Source organism: Falco rusticolus, chromosome 9, assembly GCF_015220075.1.
Source record: "Falco rusticolus isolate bFalRus1 chromosome 9, bFalRus1.pri, whole genome shotgun sequence".
Taxonomy (NCBI): Eukaryota; Metazoa; Chordata; class Aves; order Falconiformes; family Falconidae; genus Falco; species Falco rusticolus.
Window position 1 is genome coordinate 46414309 of NC_051195.1, and position 16694 is coordinate 46431002.

General features: G+C 65.4%; 1 protein-coding gene across 4 annotated transcripts in view; it reads left to right on the forward strand.

Annotated features, from left to right (window-relative positions):
• The first annotated feature begins 3467 nt into the window (after window positions 1-3467).
• Window positions 3468-16694, forward strand: part of ABCA2 (ATP binding cassette subfamily A member 2) — a 34371-nt gene continuing 21144 nt past the window's right edge. For 2 of the 4 annotated variants that reach the window (XM_037400330.1, XM_037400332.1), the window contains exons 1-10: window positions 3468-3683; window positions 10162-10255; window positions 11210-11212; window positions 12630-12741; window positions 13744-13910; window positions 14126-14253; window positions 14513-14617; window positions 15090-15275; window positions 15389-15607; window positions 16173-16504. In XM_037400330.1, coding sequence (XP_037256227.1) covers window positions 3618-3683; window positions 10162-10255; window positions 11210-11212; window positions 12630-12741; window positions 13744-13910; window positions 14126-14253; window positions 14513-14617; window positions 15090-15275; window positions 15389-15607; window positions 16173-16504 — 1412 coding nt within the window. In that variant the 5' untranslated portion in view covers window positions 3468-3617. The remainder of the gene's footprint in view (window positions 3684-10161; window positions 10256-11209; window positions 11213-12629; window positions 12742-13743; window positions 13911-14125; window positions 14254-14512; window positions 14618-15089; window positions 15276-15388; window positions 15608-16172; window positions 16505-16694) is intronic. The other 2 variants (XM_037400333.1, XM_037400331.1) reach the window with 2 other exon arrangements.

Below are 16694 nucleotides of genomic sequence, written 5' to 3' on the forward strand. Positions count from 1 at the left end.
GGGTGCAGGCAGGGCCCTGCCTTCAGCCTCACCAAGGTGCCTCCTGTCTGCCACCCGCAGCCTGACTGAAAACAGGATACCAGCCTCGCTGGCTCCCACTGATTCATCTTGAAACCATCAGCTAAAGTCGCACCAGCAGCTCCTCGGTGCTGCCAGGCCCCAGGCACCTGCCCTGGCCGGGATGTTTTCTGCCAAAAGGGGAAGCGGGCGAGTGCATACCTTGGGAGCACCTGCATGGAGAGCTGCCTCCTGCACCCTAGCTCTGGACCTGCCCCTGTCCCACTATTGCCACACACTTGGCTGTTTTCTTTCCTGGCATTGCTGTCTGAGCACCAAGTCTCCCCAAAAGCCCTGGCAGGGGAAAAGAAATGGGGAAACTGAGGCAGAGGCAGGTGGGGGGGGGCCCCCGAGGCATGCAGCACTGTCCCTAGAGCTGGCAAGGGCATGCCCTGGCACACGCAGAGCTGGCGGTGGGGCCCCAAACTGTTCCCTGGGGGTCCTCGGGCTGCTCAAGCACCCCTGGGGTCTGCACTCCCTGCTGCACCCTTGCTCCCGCTGCCTGCCTGGCTCCTGGGAGCAAGGATGGCCACAGTGCTGGTGGCAGGGCGCGGGGCCAGGCAGCGGCTGGGCACAGCGCTTTGGCACGGTGCCGGGGTGTAGCAGGGCTCTGCGGTTTCAGTGCCGCCCTGGGAGCCCTCAAAGGCCAACTGCAGCTCAGAGGCTGGGTGTTTTTTCCTCCCCAGCCATGTCCCCTGTTTCCTGTTATCTTTTCTCACCCCCTTGCTGCATTTCTTCCCCTGCGTGACTGAGAGCCCAGATACCGGGCACCGCACAGCCCACGGGGCGCTCTTCCCAGCACAGCTTGCCCCAACCCTGCCGGCTGCAGGCAGCGCTCCGTGCCTGGCTGAAGCTGCCAGTATCATCCCTGCCCCTGTCCCCTTCTCCCCTAGGGAGACATGGGACAGGTTTGTTCCCCTCCGTTGGAGGACAGCACTGGGGACAGCACTGGCCACAAGGTTTCCATGGGGAATGCAGGATAGGTGGTGGAGCAGGAGGGAGCTTTTCCCCAGCAATCGCAGTTGTCAGCCCCAAGTGCTGCCCCAGGACACCCCAGCAGCAGGGACGATGCCCTGTGGAGTACTTCCAGCCAGTGGGTCCAGACACCTTGACCCCTGTGGCCCAGGGACGAAGCAGCACAGTGGCGGAGGCTGGAGCTGCCTAATTGCTCTGAGCCAGCCTGGGACCCAGGGCAGCCCTGCTCTGGGTGGGCTGGGCAGAAGTCCCCAGCACCCAGGGCCAGACTGTGGCACCATGGGGTGACACCTGACCTCACCAGCACAGAACAGGGAGTTTTGCTTGGGTGGCTGCTGCCATCTGCAGATGACCCCACACAGCTAGAGGAGCTTGGCCACCCTGCAAGGAAGTCCCGAGAGGTGCTCAGGGTTCAGGGAGGAGATGGGCCACCAGTTCCCTGGGGCTTCAGGGTCCCAGATCCACGGAGGAGATGGGCCGCTGGGTCCTGGGGGCTGTGCTGCCCCATGGCACTCTGCTGGGTCTGTCTCTTGCTGGTACCTCGTGAGGCTTCATGGTCAGGCCGAGCAGAAGAACAGTGAAGCTCAGCAGGACCCACCCAGGGGCGGCAGGAGGAAGGAGACCCAGGTGGGGGGTTTGAGCCCGCATCACCCGCAGTCCCACCCACGAGACTCTCTGCGGTGCCCCCAGGCTGGGGACCCACTGTGCTGCAGAGCAGGGGTTTTGCGGTGTTCTAGGTGTGGGCTGGGGACAACCTACATGCAATCCCTTGAGAGGAGCCAAGGGTGCACGCATCCCTCCCTCCCCAGGGACCAAGTAACCACCACTGCTGGAGCAAGGTTCGGGGCTGGACAGCCGGGCTGAACCCCCACAGCCCCGCTTACCTCGACACCAGATCTCCCCAGTATTTCCAAGCTGGAGAAAACACCAGCAAACCTCAGGGTCATCCCGGTGCAGCAGCTCCCAAGTTACTCATGCCAGCAAGTGCAGGTGGAAAGGCACCGAGCCAGTCCCGGCCACCCTCTGCCTGGCTCCTCTTGATGCCAGGAGCTCTGCTGCCCGCTCACCTGCCCGTCACCCCGCAGCCCCTCCAGAACAGCCTCCCCAAGGCACCGAGCGGGGCCCACGTGGTGCCTCTCCACCACCGCATCCCCTGGGCATCCCTTGTCCTCCCTCACCTCAACACAACGTTTCGCCCAGAAGTTTTGTGAATAATGGCACTTTGTGGCAGGACAAGGGGAGCTTTTGTTAGGGCGCTGGCAGCTGTCACCGAGCCTGCCCGAAACGCAGTCACCCTTAGCAACACCACTTGGGGCTGGGGCAGCCGAGTGGTTACTCACAGCTTGAGTGGTTACTCACAGCTTGAGTGGTTACTCACAGCTCAGCCTGCCGGCTGCACTTGGCCCTGAAAACAGCACAGAGACAGAGATGGTTAAAGATAGTGCAGGAGAGAGGGGGGCAGCGGGGAGGGGGGGACAGATGTGAAATGGAGAGGCCCAGGGGAAGGGAGGGAGGGAGAGAAGGATGGATGGATGGAGGGATGGAAGGAAGGACGGATGGGAACTGGCCATGTTCAGTGCTTACTGCTGTTGAGGGCATCCTTCCCAGCTTGGAGTCCCAGCTGGGCTGTGGGTACAGCTTGCTGCAGGCAGGTTGGTCCCCTCCAAGAACACATGTGGGCACCCCAACCCCACCACTTGTCTGTGGGACAGCTAGGCAGGAGCTGCGGGCAGCCGGGGCTGAGCAGGGCAACCAGCGTTGGGGGGGACAGCACGCAGACCCCCACAGCAAGCCTGATCTTGGGGGGGGGAACGACGGAGGGGCTCAGCAAGGGGTGACCCCGCTGTACCTCCAGCTCATAGAGGTGCAGGGGCAGCTCCAGGCAAGGGGCCCGCGTGTTTCCCAGCCCCAGCACCCCCCCGGGGCAGGACCCTCCCGGGGCAGCCCCTCCCTGGGGAGACTCGGGTGCCACAGCGGCCACCGCTGCGCCGGGGGGCTCCGTGCCTCGGTTTCCCCGGGAGAAGCGGCACCCACCAGCGAGTGCCCGCCTGGCAGTGAGCCCGCGGGGGTCCGGCACAGCTGCCGGGGCTGCAGGGGCGCCCCGAGACCCTGAAGGGGGCGGGGGACGGGCCGGGCCGAGCCAGGCCGAGCTGTGCCATGCCGATCCAGGCCGTGCCGTGCAGCGCCGAGCCGAGCTGTGCCGTGCCAAGCCGAGCCAAGCCAAGCCAGGCCAGGCCGTGCTGTGTCGTGTTGTGCCGAGCCGAGCCGAGGCAGGCCAAGCCGTGCCGTGCCGTGCCGAGCCGAACCGGGAAGTGCAGCCGTGCCCCGGCGGTGCCTTTAAGGGGCGGTGGCAGGCGGGCGGCCCCGGGCGGGGGGTGGTGCTGCGCAAGGCCGGGCCGAGCCGAGCCGGGCCAGGCGCGGCGGGGCCGGGCAGGGGCTGCAGCCGGAGGCCGGGGCGCTCCCTCCCAGCCTGCTGCGGACAAAGGCGGTGGCGGTGGCGGCGGCCCGGTGGGCTATGGCGGTGGGCGGCGGGTGATCTGCGGTGCCGAGCGGGGGCGGCCCCTGCGGCGGGGCCCGGCCCGGCCATGGGGTTCCTGCACCAGCTCCATCTCCTGCTCTGGAAGAATGTGACGCTGAAGCGGCGCAGCCCGGTGAGCGCGGGGGCGGCGGTCCCGGCGGGGGTCCCGGCGGGCTTCCCCCCACCCCCCTTCCCCTCCGCAGCCTCGGGCAGCGAGGCCGCCGAGCAGGGGAGGCTCGGCGGGGCGGGGGGGGGGGGCCCGGGGTGCAGGAGGGGCGCGCAGCCAGTTGTGTGTCGTCCCCCCCGCCGGGGGTCGGGGTTCTTCGCTGCGCGCCCCCGTTGCCGGTGCGGTATCTGCTCGCGGGGGGCTGCAGGGGGCGCGGGTACTGTCCGTGCGTGAGCCCCGGGGCGGCGAGGAGCGCCCGGCCACCGGCACGTCGGGCCCCCTCAGCCCTGGCGTGCCCCCACCCCCCCCCACCCCCCACCCCCCGCGGTCGTGGGGCAGCAACAGTTGGGTCTCCCCTGCCCCGCTCCCACCCCGTGCCCGTGGGGCCGCTGCAGGAGGCCGGGGCCGGGGGCTGGATGCCACCTCCCACCCGGCCCCTCCGCACTGTGCAGCATCTCCCTCCCCGGCACGGCCCCCTCTCGTGTCCCCAGTACCCCGGGCACCTGCCAGCCCTGTCCCTGGTCCCCAGAGCTGCCCCAGCGGGGGGGCGAGCTCTCCCCCAGCCCTCGGTATCTGCAGGCTATAAATAGGTTTCCAAATCATATGTGGGTCAGAGCTGCCTCTCCCCCGTGGGCTGGAGAGGGGCCGCTCCCACGTTCGGAGCTGGGGGCTCCCGGGGGGCTGCTCCCCCTCCCGCGGGTGGCAGGGGGGGCAGGACGGTGTCTTCCCTGCCGGGGTCGCCGGTCCCGTGTCACTCAGCGTCACCCAGCCCCGGCCTGGCCTGCCTGGCAGCTCCTGTGCAGGGCTGCCCTGCGGGGGGGGGCAGGCGGGACCCCCGGGAGAGACCCGCGGCCCGGCGGGACCCCGGGCAGCGGCGCAGGCAGGGGGATGGGTGCGCTGGGTGCCGAGGGAGCCAGTTATTTTTAGAGGGTGGGGGAGGGTAGCGAACTGCTGCTCCCGAGCTGGCAATCCTGGCTCCTCTTCCCCCTCCCAAATATCCTGCAGGCCTGATCCTGCTTGCTTTCCCTCGCCAGCATCGCGCCCCCCCCCCCCCCCGCCCCCCCCCTCGTCCAGCTGGCCGGAGCCTGGGCTGGGGGTGGGCAGGGGAGGGTGTGGGCTGGGTGGGCAAAGGCCTGCCTTGCAGGCAGGTGCCCGCTACATGGGTAGCCCCTGTGCCCCCAAAACGGGCCAGGGGAATGATGCTCTTCGGCTGAGTCATCTCTGCTCCCTACCCTGAGCAGAGCTGCACATCCATGGCAAAAGACTGCCCGGCGCTGGTGTGCCAGGGACCCCTGCCCGTGAGGATGAGCTGTGCCCTAGCATCTGCAGCTGGCCCCAACCTGGCCCTCATGGCCGGTGGGCTTCCAGGCTGGGGGTGTGCATGGTTTTTGAGGACCTGTCTCTGCCTGAGCATCCCCAGCCCCACAGGCAGCATGGGGGTGCAGCATCGGAAGCTGCAGCCATAGGAGGAGGATGAGGAGCCCATGCCTGGTCCCCCCCATGTGCAGGGACTGTCACTGGAGTGCCCTGCTTGCTGCAGGCAGGGTGGCAGGGGAAGGACCAGTGCCTCCTCACCTACCCAGTGATGCTGCATGTGGATGGGGCCTGCAGGGGACCAGCCCCATGCCCAGGTGAGAGCTGCCCCGGGTGCCACAGGTGCTCGTGGATGCATTTGGCACAGCCCCCGAGGCAGTTGTGCCCGGGGGTGATGTGTGTGCCCATGTGTGTCATCAGCTTCCTTGTGCTCCTGCTGCATACAAGTCACCTCGCACTCTGCATCTGTGCAGGGGGCATCATCCTGCCCGCTCCTGAGGGTGCGCCGCCCTCTCCCAGCAGCCTGAGAGCAGAGCTGCTGTTGCTGGCCGGGGCAGAGTCAGGCCCCGTGCCAGATCCCAGCCTCATCAGCCCGTATCTTGCTCTTCATCGGGGTTCCCGCGGCACAGGTCTGCTCTGGTCTCATCCAGAGCTGGATGTTTCACCAAGCAAAACCAGATCCGTTTTGCAGTGGGCTGGTCCTGCCGCAGCAGGCAGAGGCTGGGGGGACTGGAATAGAGGGAGTGGGGTAGGCATGAGACCCCTCCCCTGCTGGGGGTTCACCCCAGAGGGGTCAGAATTGGGGGTTGCTGGGCTTCTCCCAGGTCCCACGCAGTGAGCCTGGTGTGTGCCCTGTCCTTGCCCTGCCAGCAGCTGCCCGCTGGCACAGCGCTGTGCTGCCTGGGCATGGGTGCATTGCCACAGTGCGCTTCCCTCCCAGCAGCGTGCAGAATGTGGCCCCAGTGCTGTGGGGTGGGGAGCAGGCAGCTCACCTTTGGCTGAGGATGCTGGGCTGGGATATAAGAGATGGGGCCAGTCCCCTGCGCTGCCTCTGAAAGCTGGTGGCCCTGGGGGGGGTCCCCGCTGCCCCTGGCACCAGGGGCTGTTTGGGGAGCAGCATTGCAGCGAGGTGCAGCAGTGGTTTTGGGACAGACTTTGTCCGCAGGCGCTTGGTGAGGACTTGGCTGGTCTGCTTGAGGATGCAGCGGTGGTGGGTACAGGGAGGCTGTGCGACCTGGTGGCCTTTGAGAGAGGTGTGCTCCTGACCCACGGTGCCATGTGTCACCCGCTCCTGTAACCGTCTTGGTCACCAGACAAGCTCACCTGCAGCCTGGTGCGGGTGATGCTGGGCACTGTCCTGTGATGCCTCTCTAAGGTCTTGCACCCAGCCCATGAGAGTGTTGGACTTTGCCCGGTGTGGCTGAGCTGTTCGTGGGGCTGCTCTGGGATTTGGCTGTGATTTTATTCTTCCCGGGGCAGAAATTCAGGCAGGAACCCTGGGATGATGGAGGTTTGAGCAGAGCAGCATCAGCAGCCCTCGGTGGAGGGAATGGGGAGTCCCTTGGGGTGCAGATGGCAACCCCGGGTGGTGCAGGCTGTGCCATTGCCTGTGTCACCTTGGCTCTGCCGGGATGTGGGTTGAGCTCAGCTGTGTGTATCTTAAGGGATGGGCTCCTTGATGACTCTTGTTAGCCGATTTATACCGATGTCCGATGTAGAATTAATAGGTGATCTCTCAGAAGTTATTGCGGGCACAGTTCAGGGTGTTCAGCCGCCTTCTCTGGGGCTCTCTGTGCCACACGTGTGGGACAGGATGGTGGCTGCAGCAGGAGCTGCTGGTCCTGAAGTGCTGGTGATGAAGTGTGCTGCCGGGTTTTGTTTGACCCTGGGAAATGTTGGTGGTTCAGGGCTCTTCTGGAGGACCAGGGAGCAGGAGTTGAGGCTCCCAGTGGTGCTTCAGCGTCGCAGTGTGTTGGTGGGGTTCCCATGGTGGGGGCCCTGGGGTGGGTGGGAGGGTGCGCTTGGGGCAGGGGAGAGCTGGGCAGCGGTGTGGCTGCTTTGCCCTGTGGAGGATCTGTGCCTTCAGCTTCTTGGCCAAGAGCTGGGAAGCTCCCACCACACCAAGGAGTTATCTACCCCTTTCTCCCTGGCTGGTGGGAGTGGAGCTGGGGGGGCATCTTGATGCATCCAAAATAAGAAAGGCTGAAATTTGGGGTGCTGGTGGGGTTCTGCTGCAGCATCCCTGGTGGACAGGGCACTCTGTGGAGATGGTGCTGGCTCCTGCAGCAGGAATCGATCGGGTGCTGCTCCGGCTCAGGGTGCTCTTTGCCCCCTCGCTGCCTGCAGCCGGTGTGGGGGAGGGCCGGTGCAGCACCAGGCGAGGCAGCGTCTGGCAGTGTCCCTGTGAATCCTGGCTCGAAGGGTGGCAGTGGGGGCACCTGTTGCAGAGCGATTGGTGGCCTTGGTGGTCCAGAGGGTGGGTGGCCATGAGCTGCCAGGCCTGCAGAGCTCCTGGCCAGTGGGGGGCTGCGGGGGGGCTGGCACCTTCCTCCGCACTGCAGCTGCCAGCACAGTCCCACCCGTGCTCAGGCTGGGCACCTTGTGCTGGTGGGAGGGTGGCCATGTCCCAGTGCCATGTGCTGGTGCAGGAGCGCTGTCAACGGCGTGTCCCCATCGGCTTAGCAAACTGGTGCTCAGCTGACACAGCACCGTGGGGCTGGCATGGGGGAGAACTCTGGCTTTCCTTGGGGTCCCAGCTCAAGGAGAGGTGCTGGCAAATCCCAGTGGGAATTTCCTCCTCTTCCTCCAGCTTCCCCAAGGCATGTCCCTGGGCTGCCATGCTGGGGCCGCTGGGCAGGGGATGAGGGGTGGGGACATGCCCTCTCTGGGGGCTGGTGGCAGTGGGACAAGAGGTGACGGGCACAACTTGCACTGAGCAGAAGTGTGACCAGAGGCAGAGGGGGTGGCAGCCAGGCTTTGGCAGGGGGTCAGCAGCCCCTGGGTCTGGCCTTGGCTGTCCACATGGGTCATGCACAGGCAGGTGACCTCGGGGAGCCCTGGCAGGTGCTCAGCTGGCGCGACCCCAGGGGGCTGAGGTTCCCTTGGGACAGCATCCCTTCCCCCTGCTGCATGCTGGTGCCTCTGTCCCACTACAGCTGTGGGGCAGCCCTGGCCTCCCCCACACCTGGGAAGCCCCCTCAGGGGCAGTCCTGGGGACCAGAGGGGCAGGCTGGTGAGCCCCGCTCTGCTGCCACGTCTGTCCATCACTGTGTCACCCTGGGTACTGGTGGCAGGTGACAGCCTGCCCTGGCACTGGGGTATGTGGTGGTGCAAGGGAGGTCGGGGACAGGGGACGGAGTTGAGAAAAAGGTCAATGACCTTTTGCTTAAAAAAAAAAATAATAAAAAAAAAATTACGACAAGCAGGTCCCTCGTGTTGCCACCAAGGACCCAGCAGCCCCCAAGGGAGGCTGGTACGGCGCGGAGTGGTGGTGGATGGATGGTCCCACAGGCGCCTGGGCACAGAGGCACGATTGTCCGCCTGGTAAACGGCGGGGGGGGGGGGGGGGGAGGGTGCAGGCAGGGAGTGGCAGGGTAGGCAGAGCAGTCAGGGTGTCCTTTGTCACCTCCCTCGCACAGGGACAGTGCCACCAGTGACTGTGCCTGGGACTGGTGGTGCTGGAAGGATGGGGAACCCTTGGCACTGCTCCTTGGGGCATCTGCTGGCCCCGTTGCCTCCAGCCTTTCCCTCTGGTCTCTGCCTCCCCCAGAATCAGCACCTCTGGGAGTGGGGAGGGCAGCACGGGGGACACCCGTGGGTGCAGCCATGCCTGTCCCACAGCCCTGTCACCCATGGTGCCCGCAGGAGTGCTGCAGACACGTGCCGGCGTGGGTCTGGGTGCGGGATCCCTCTGCTCGCTGCCTTTTGCTGGACTGCTGTGACTTTCCCGTGTGAGGCCAGCACGGAGGTGATACGGTTGGGGACAGGAGGGCCTGATCCTGTCACCGGCTGCCAGCTGCATCCTTCCACCTGCCCTGTTAAAGCTCTCGCTTGCCACCCTGCTGGCATGGCCCTCTGGCACCTGGTCACTGTGGGTGACTGGATTGGTGCGGGAGCTCGGTGGGAGCTGCTGGCTCTGTAGTGAGCACTTTCCCAGCAGCAGAGCTGGGGCCTGTCCTGCCTGTGGTGGCAGTGGGTTCCACAGTCTCAGTGACAGCCTGGGGTCTGAAGGGAGCTGAGGCTGGCTCACCTCACCCTGTGCCTCAGTTTCCCCACCTACAGTAGTTTCCCTCCACTTGGCAGTGAGGGCAATGGGGCTGTGACATGGCCGGGGTACTCCCAGTGCAAACCAGCACTGGCTGTGCTGGCAGCATGCTGGGTGCCTGCTCCTGCTGGTGGCTGAAGGTGCTGATGACCATCCCCAGGGCCTCTGGGCATGGAACCCAGCCTGGGCTGCCTGTTCGATTTGGGTCAGGGATTCCTGGGGATTTGCTGTGATTTACCATATGCTGCTGGTGGAAATCCTGTGCAGCTGTAGCCTTCTAGAAGGGCACAGAGGGAGTGCCAGGCCCCACCTCTACTGCTCACTGCCTGCACCTGGAGCTGGTGCCAGGGCCTGGCTGACTCAAACCTCACCCTGATGGTGTTGGGGTCTGCCTCTTGCCTGGCCCCACAGGTGGGATGCAGTGGTGGCACAGGTGGCAGGGGGACGTCATGCCAGGCAGCTAGTGGCTGTGAGGGCACTGCTGGGATGGGGGCCTGCAGCTCTTTGCATCCATAAGGATTTGGGGTCATCTCCTCTGGGCAGCCCCAGGCGCGGTGGCCTGTCGAGGCTGGGCTCAAGCCCCAGCACCCTGTTTGCATCACTGGCGTAGGGATCCATCCCCTCTGTGGTACCCTCTCCTGTCCTGAGGTGCCCACCGAGCAGGATGGATCAGGCAGGGACAAGAAGATCCTTGGGTGCCCAGGGACCTGCTTGCCTCTGGCTGAGCTGTGATGGTGCCACCAGCAAGACGTGGGCATGGTGCTGCACTGCACCCGAGCCCTGGGGACCCCCATCCTGCTCACGTTCGTCCTTGATAGCTGGTCCTGTCACCGGATGTCATGATCCTCTGCTTTGTGTCATCCCCAGTGGGTGCTGGCCTTTGAGATCTTCATTCCCCTGGTGCTCTTCTTCATCCTCCTGGGGCTGAGGCAGAAGAAGCCAACTATCCCTGTGAAAGAAGGTGAGTGCCAGCAGGGTGGTGCCCGGGGTACCCCCACTTGGGGTCATCCTGAGGCTCTAGGGAGCTGCTCCAGCCCCCCACGGACAGCCTGGGGGTGCGGGCCACCACAGCTGGCAGGGACCCAGAGGGGCCTTTTGGGGGACGTGGCGCTGGGCAGGGGCTGCAGCTGGGGGCTGGCAGGGCAGACACAGGGGGGCTGGAAAGCCAGGGTCAGTCCCAGCTGGGGGCGGCTCCCCTGGGGGTGGCAGCACCAACCAGCCTGTGGCTGCCATCAGCAGGGACGTTTTGTTGGGGGAAGGGGGAGCTGGATGGTTCTGGGACAGCCACCATCCCCCTGAGTGCTCAAAAAGCAGCCGGGGGTGGCACTGGGAAGGGCTCCCCAGCTCCTCACCATGCTGGGATGGAAAGTGCACAGGATGGAGCCCCGTGCCTGGCTGGGGGGTGGTGGGGCTCTGGGGCCCTTGGCAAGGTGACAAATTGATGGGACTGGAGCTGGGGACTCCTGGAGATGTGCAGCCAGAGCTGTGGGTTCTGGTGCCTGTGGGCTGTGCTGCTGGGAGGAGGTGGCGGAGTGGGACTGCCGGCTCCCCAGGACTAGCATCTGGATGTCCCGGGGGATGCCTACCCTGGTGGGTGCCCTTGTGTGGGTGGCACGGTGGGGCCAGGGGGAGATGCTGGGGGCCGGCGGCAGTGGTGACCCAACATAAGGATCTCCAAGCCTGTGTTTCAGCACATGCCAGCGAGGGAGAGCCCAGCTGCGAGCGTGGGTCCGGCTGCAGGCGGTGGCAGGCGCTGCCCTGCTTCCTGACGTGTGCTCTGTGTTGTGTGGGTTTTTTTTTTGTTTGTTTGTTTGTTTTCTTTCTTTCTTTCTTTCTTTTTTGGCTCACGTTTTCTTTTTCTTTCCCACCACCTCCCCTGCCCGCCTGCCCTCCATGCCTCTACTGCATGCGCCAGTCTGTAAGTTGGTGGGGTTGGTGGGTGCCTTCCCCCCTTCCCCTGCCTGTGCCAGCCATGTATTTTGGGGAGAAAGAGCCCAGTTTGGATCAACTCACTCTGGCCTAATCCTCTGTAACCCCGTTGTCTTCCTCCATGGCTGGTGAAGATGAGCTTGGGCAGCGCAGTGTGTCCCCTGCCTGCTCCTCCCCGGGGGCTGCCCAGCTAGGACTGGCCCATGATGGTGTCCCCACTGAGTTGGTGCTGTCCCTATTGGGTTGGCAGTGCTGGGGCCACTGGAAGTGATGCCCCTGGCCTCCTGGGCTGCAGAGGGCTCTCCTGGGGTGGACCCTACCGGGTATTGGCACCCATGTGGTGACCTGTCATCACCTAGTCTTGCCTGTGCTTCTCCTGGGCTGGTCCCCAAGGGGATGAAGATAGCTCCCACACCTGCACTGCCACCGGGTCCCTGTCCTGGTGCCTTGTAGCTGGGACAAGACAGGTCATGGCACTACTAGGACCCTGGAGGCCAGCGAGATGCCACCCATGCGCTGGCTTTGTCACCAAAGCATGGCATGGCCGCTGCTGTCTGTCCTGCCACCCCATCAGGCTCTGGCCTGTCCCACACCGCGCCCATCCCTGCCCTGGGCTGTCCCTTGTTCCTGCCAGAAGCCCATCTTCACCAGCCCCTGCCCGTCACAGCCGTGCTAACAGCACTGACCCACTTCTAACCATGGGGCCAGCGGCTGGGGTGGCGAGAGCAGGGTCCCTGCCAGCACTGCCCAGTGACAACCTCTGGTCCCCTTCCCTGCCCCGGGGAAGGACGTGGAAAGACCCTGGCAGGGGCGATGGCTCAGCGTGGGCAGAGGTGGGGGAAGGTTTGCCGTCCCCTTGCTGCTACTTATTTCTTCCATCTTCCCACCCCAACGTGTCTCCATTTCCACCCACCTCTAGCAGCCGCACGTCGGGGCAGCTGGGCAGGGGGCAGGTGGGGGGCTTGGGGAGCTGCGGGTGACAGCTCTGTTTTCCCTGTGGTATTCTTCCTCCTCCTCCTCTTCCTCTGGAGTTTCGGCGGTGCCTCTGAGGTTACTAACAAGAGAGGCCAGGGGAGGTTGGCAGCCGGTCTGGGACCAAGTAGCAGAAGTCGGGCATCTTCCTGGGGCGGGAGGGACCTGCCACCCGGGGGGAGCGGGCAAGGCCAAGAGGGCAGGAGCCAGGGTGGCAGGAGCTGCCAAGATGCCCAGGGAGCCATCAGCCAGGGATGACTTTGGTGGGAAAGCTGCAGACTTCTGTCCTGGGCTGCCAACCTCCTGCGGGGCTTGCAGGGCGCAGCGCGCGCTTCTCTGAACTGAGTGTCTGTCTCTCTGGTGGCCCCCCCCCCACCCCCCCCTCCCTGCCCGCACCTTTCCTGGCCTCTTCTGCGCTCTCTTGCTGGCTGCAGCTTTCTACACGGCGGCCCCGCTCACCTCGGCCGGGATCCTGCCCGTCATGCAGTCCCTGTGCCCTGACGGCCAGCGCGACGAGTTTGGCTTCCTGCAGTACTCCAACTCCACGTGAGTCCTTCCTTGAGTCCTTCCTTGAGTCCTCCCATCCCGCACGCTTCTCCCTCCCATCCCGCACGCTTCTCCCTCCCATCCCGCACGCTTCTCCCTCCCATCCCGCACGCTTCTCCCTCCCATCCCGCACGCTTCTCCCTCCCATCCCGCACGCTTCTCCCTCCCATCCCGCACGCTTCTCCCTCCCATCCCGCACGCTTCTCCCTCCCCATCCCGCACGCTTCTCCCTCCATCCCGCACGCTTCTCCCTCCCATCCCGCACGCTTCTCCTCCATCCCGCACGTCTTCTCCCTCCCATCCCGCACGCTTCTCCCTCCCATCCCGCACGCTTCTCCCTCCCATCCCGCACGCTTCTCCCTCCCATCCCGCACGCTTCTCCCTCCCATCCCGCACGCTTCTCCCTCCCATCCCGCACGCTTCTCCCTCCCATCCCGCACGCTTCTCCCTCCCATCCCGCACGCTTCTCCCTCCCATCCCGCACGCTTCTCCCTCCCATCCCGCACGCTTCTCCCTCCCATCCCGCACGCTTCTCCCTCCCATCCCGCACGCTTCTCCCTCCCATCCCGCACGCTTCTCCCTCCCATCCCGCACGCTTCTCCCTCCCATCCCGCACGCTTCTCCCTCCCATCCCGCACGCTTCTCCCTCCCATCCCGCACGCTCCGTGCCGGCACTGCCCCGCTGGGGACGAGGCGTAAGCCTGTGTGCCCCACAGTGCTCGGGTGCAGAGTGCTGTGTCCCCGGGCTGCAGGAGATATCTTGACCCGTTCCCCTGTGGGCTCCCTGGTGCTGGGAGGAGGACAGAGGTGGCCCCTGGGGACACCTCGAGGCTCTGGGGCTTTCCTCTGCGCCCCAGTACCGTGGATTTGATGCCCTTGCCAGGGCAGCTCCTGGGGCAGCTGTGCCCTGTGTGTCCAGGGGGCTCGTCCCCTGCCAGAGCTCTGTGGAAAGTGTCCCCATCCCTCTGTCCCTGTCACCGTGGTGGTGCTGGGCTCTCGCAGGGTGACGCAGCTCCTGGAGCACCTCAGCGAAGCTGTGGAGCAGAGCAGCCTCTTTGACCCGCAGCACCCCGGGCTGGAGGAGGAGCTGGAGTCGCTGCGCCGGCGCCTGGAGGCACTCAGCAGCAGCGAGCCCAGCTCCATGGAGACTCACTTCAGCAGCCGAGCAGGTAGGTTGTGTCCTGCCTGTCCCCCCACTGCCAGGGGTGGAGATGCCCACCTGCCAGGCACCCAGCGATGGGATGGCACGTGGCAGCGCCCTGCCACTGTCCCACGTCGCTGCGTGCCAGGCAGGGCCAGCTGTGATATGTCCCCGGGTGGGGCTGTGCCATGTCCCCAGTGCTGGTGGGCTGCTCTGACCCCCCCCCGCCTTGCTCCTTACCAGGATCCGGCTTCACATTGGCGTGGGCGGCCAAGGACCGGGGCGAGCTGCACCGCTTCCTGACACAGAACCTGTCCCTTCCCAACAGCACAGCCGAGCTGCTCCTGGGCTCCAGCGTTGACCTGGGGGAGGTGGGTGATGTCCTCTGGGAGGTGGGTGATGTCCTCTGGGAGGTGGGTGACCACACAGTGCCGCAGGGCTGGGCTTTGCACTGGTGAATGGGTATGTCCTGAGCCAGGCTGAGCCCTGACCACCAGACCCACGACGGCGAATCAGTGGGCCCCCAGCCAGGACTCATCCTGCCCTGCCACCCATGCTGGGGCATTGCTAGGCAAACGGGTGCCTCTGCTCCCAGCACGCTCAACAGCCCTGCTCCTGTCCCTGGTGCAGGTGTACCGCCTGTTTTTCGGTTCCTTTCCTTTGGTACCTGATGAGACCCATGAGCGAGACCTCTGGGATGGGTTTGGCCCCCGTGAGAAGATGACGCAGCTGGAGGTGAGGAGTGTGACCACGTGTGAGGGACTTGGTGGGGCAGAGCTCATCCTCCACATCCTCTCAGTGTCCCACCACAGGGCGATCTGGGGGTGTCTGTCCTGGCAGAGGGGATGTGATGGGATGCTGTCAGGTGGCCAGAGCAGGGATGGCTGGGTCCCATCCCGGTGCTGCCACCGGTTCCCCCAGTGCTTTGAGGCACAGCAGTGCCTGTGCCTCGGTTTCCCACTGCAGCGGGTGATGGCACTGCCTGGGCAGTGGCTCTGGGGAGAGCAGGGGGGACTATTCCCTCCTGTGGCTGGGGTGCGGGGCACCCATGCTCCCCCCGATCTGCACATCTGGTTTTCTTCCCCTCCCCTTGAGACTGTGGACATGGGTGCTGTGGGGACATTCAGGTGTGCCTGGGGGGACACACACAGAGGGGGGACCCCAGGGAGCCTCACCACCACCAGCCACCCCAATGGTCCCCTTGCAGAAGAGCCTTCCCAGCGGCTGGAGGAGCCTGCAGGAAGGGTTGGTCCACAGGGCACTGCGGGACCCCACGGCAGCCCCACACCGGCCGGTGCTGCTCCACTTGCTCTCCCAGGCCCTGGGTCTTGCCAGCACTGCCTCGGTACCCACCGCCTCTGACAGTCCCCAAGCCTTTGTCACCGAGATGGAGGTGAGCACTGCGTGGGGTGAACGGGGGTGAGCGGGCAGCTGCTCTGCCAGGGCGGGCACTGCGACAGTGCCCCTGTAACCGGGGCTGTGCCCCCCTGGCTCCCTGCCCTGTAGGGTGTCCTCTTCACCGGGCCGGTGCTGGAGCAGCTGACATGTGAGCAGAGCCTGGGGGGGCTGCGTCGCCTCCTGCGTGTGGCCCCCGGGCAGCAGCCGCTGCTGCAGGCGTACCGGGCACTGGCCTGCAATGGCAGCCGGGCTGCTCGCCGGGAGCACTTTGCCCAGCTGGCCACCGAGCTCCGGGACCAGCTGGACACCCCCAAGATCGTCAGCAGGGTGAGAGCGGGGCTGCGGGCTGTGCCTCCCACTGGCTGTGGGGTGGGCTGTGGGGCAGGGACAGGTCCTGGGCAGGGTTTCCCTACTCATAGGGTTGTGTGGGGACCCCTCCTGATCACCCTTTTACCCCACATAGGCACCCCCTGCCCAGTCCCAGGGCGGGACCCCAGATGTTTCCCCCTGCTGGCACCTGCTTGGACGCTGCCCGTTGGATGGGGCTGGGTGTTTCCAGCATCCTCCAAGCATGTCCCCACAAGCTGCTGTCCCTGAGAGCACAGCTCTTCAAAGCTGGCTCTGAGGTTCCTTTCCTCATCCTACCCGAGCCTGACGTGTCCCTTGTGGTCACAGAGGACCACCCTTCCTGCCTGGGGGACATCACAAGCTCCCCCACAAGACCCTGCCAGCGCTTGCCTGCACCCCTGCTGCCTGATAGCCATGGATGCACAGCAATGAGTCCAGGGCCCCAGCTGGGCACAGCTTGAGCCTTTTCACCAAGAAAGTGGACATGCCGCCGCTTGGGGTCTGCCTTGGTCTGTGGTAACCCCTTGCCTGCTTGTCCTTGCAGCTGAAGCTGGATGAGGTAAACAGCACAGCTGCCCAGCACCGCCTCCGCGCCCTCCTGGAGGACCTGGTAGAGATGGAGAAGGTTCTCCGTGACATGGACATCCTCTCAGCGCTGGCCAAGCTGCTGCCCAAGGGAGCCTGTGCCAGCAAAGCCCCGGCACCCACTGCCAACAGCACCAGCTGGGCAGGCACCAATGCCACGTCTGGCAACGCCACGGCAGAGGAGGAGGGTGCCAGGGATGGCCCGGCCAGCAGCGACAACCCCCAGGGGCAGTTCTCGGCATTTGTGCAGCTCTGGGCTGGGCTGCAGCCCATCCTCTGCGGCAACAACCGGTAGGAGCCCTGGGGGCTGGAGGGGGCTGGGTCCAGGTGCTCTCTGATGGGGATGGGGGTGTGGGAAAGCCCACCCTGCCTCTGCCAGTGACCAAGCGTCCTGGTCGTCCCCCGAGGGCACGCAGGAGGTGCGTGCTACGCCGCATCCTTGTGCCATGGCTGGGGGAAGCTCCCCGTGCTGGGGAGCACC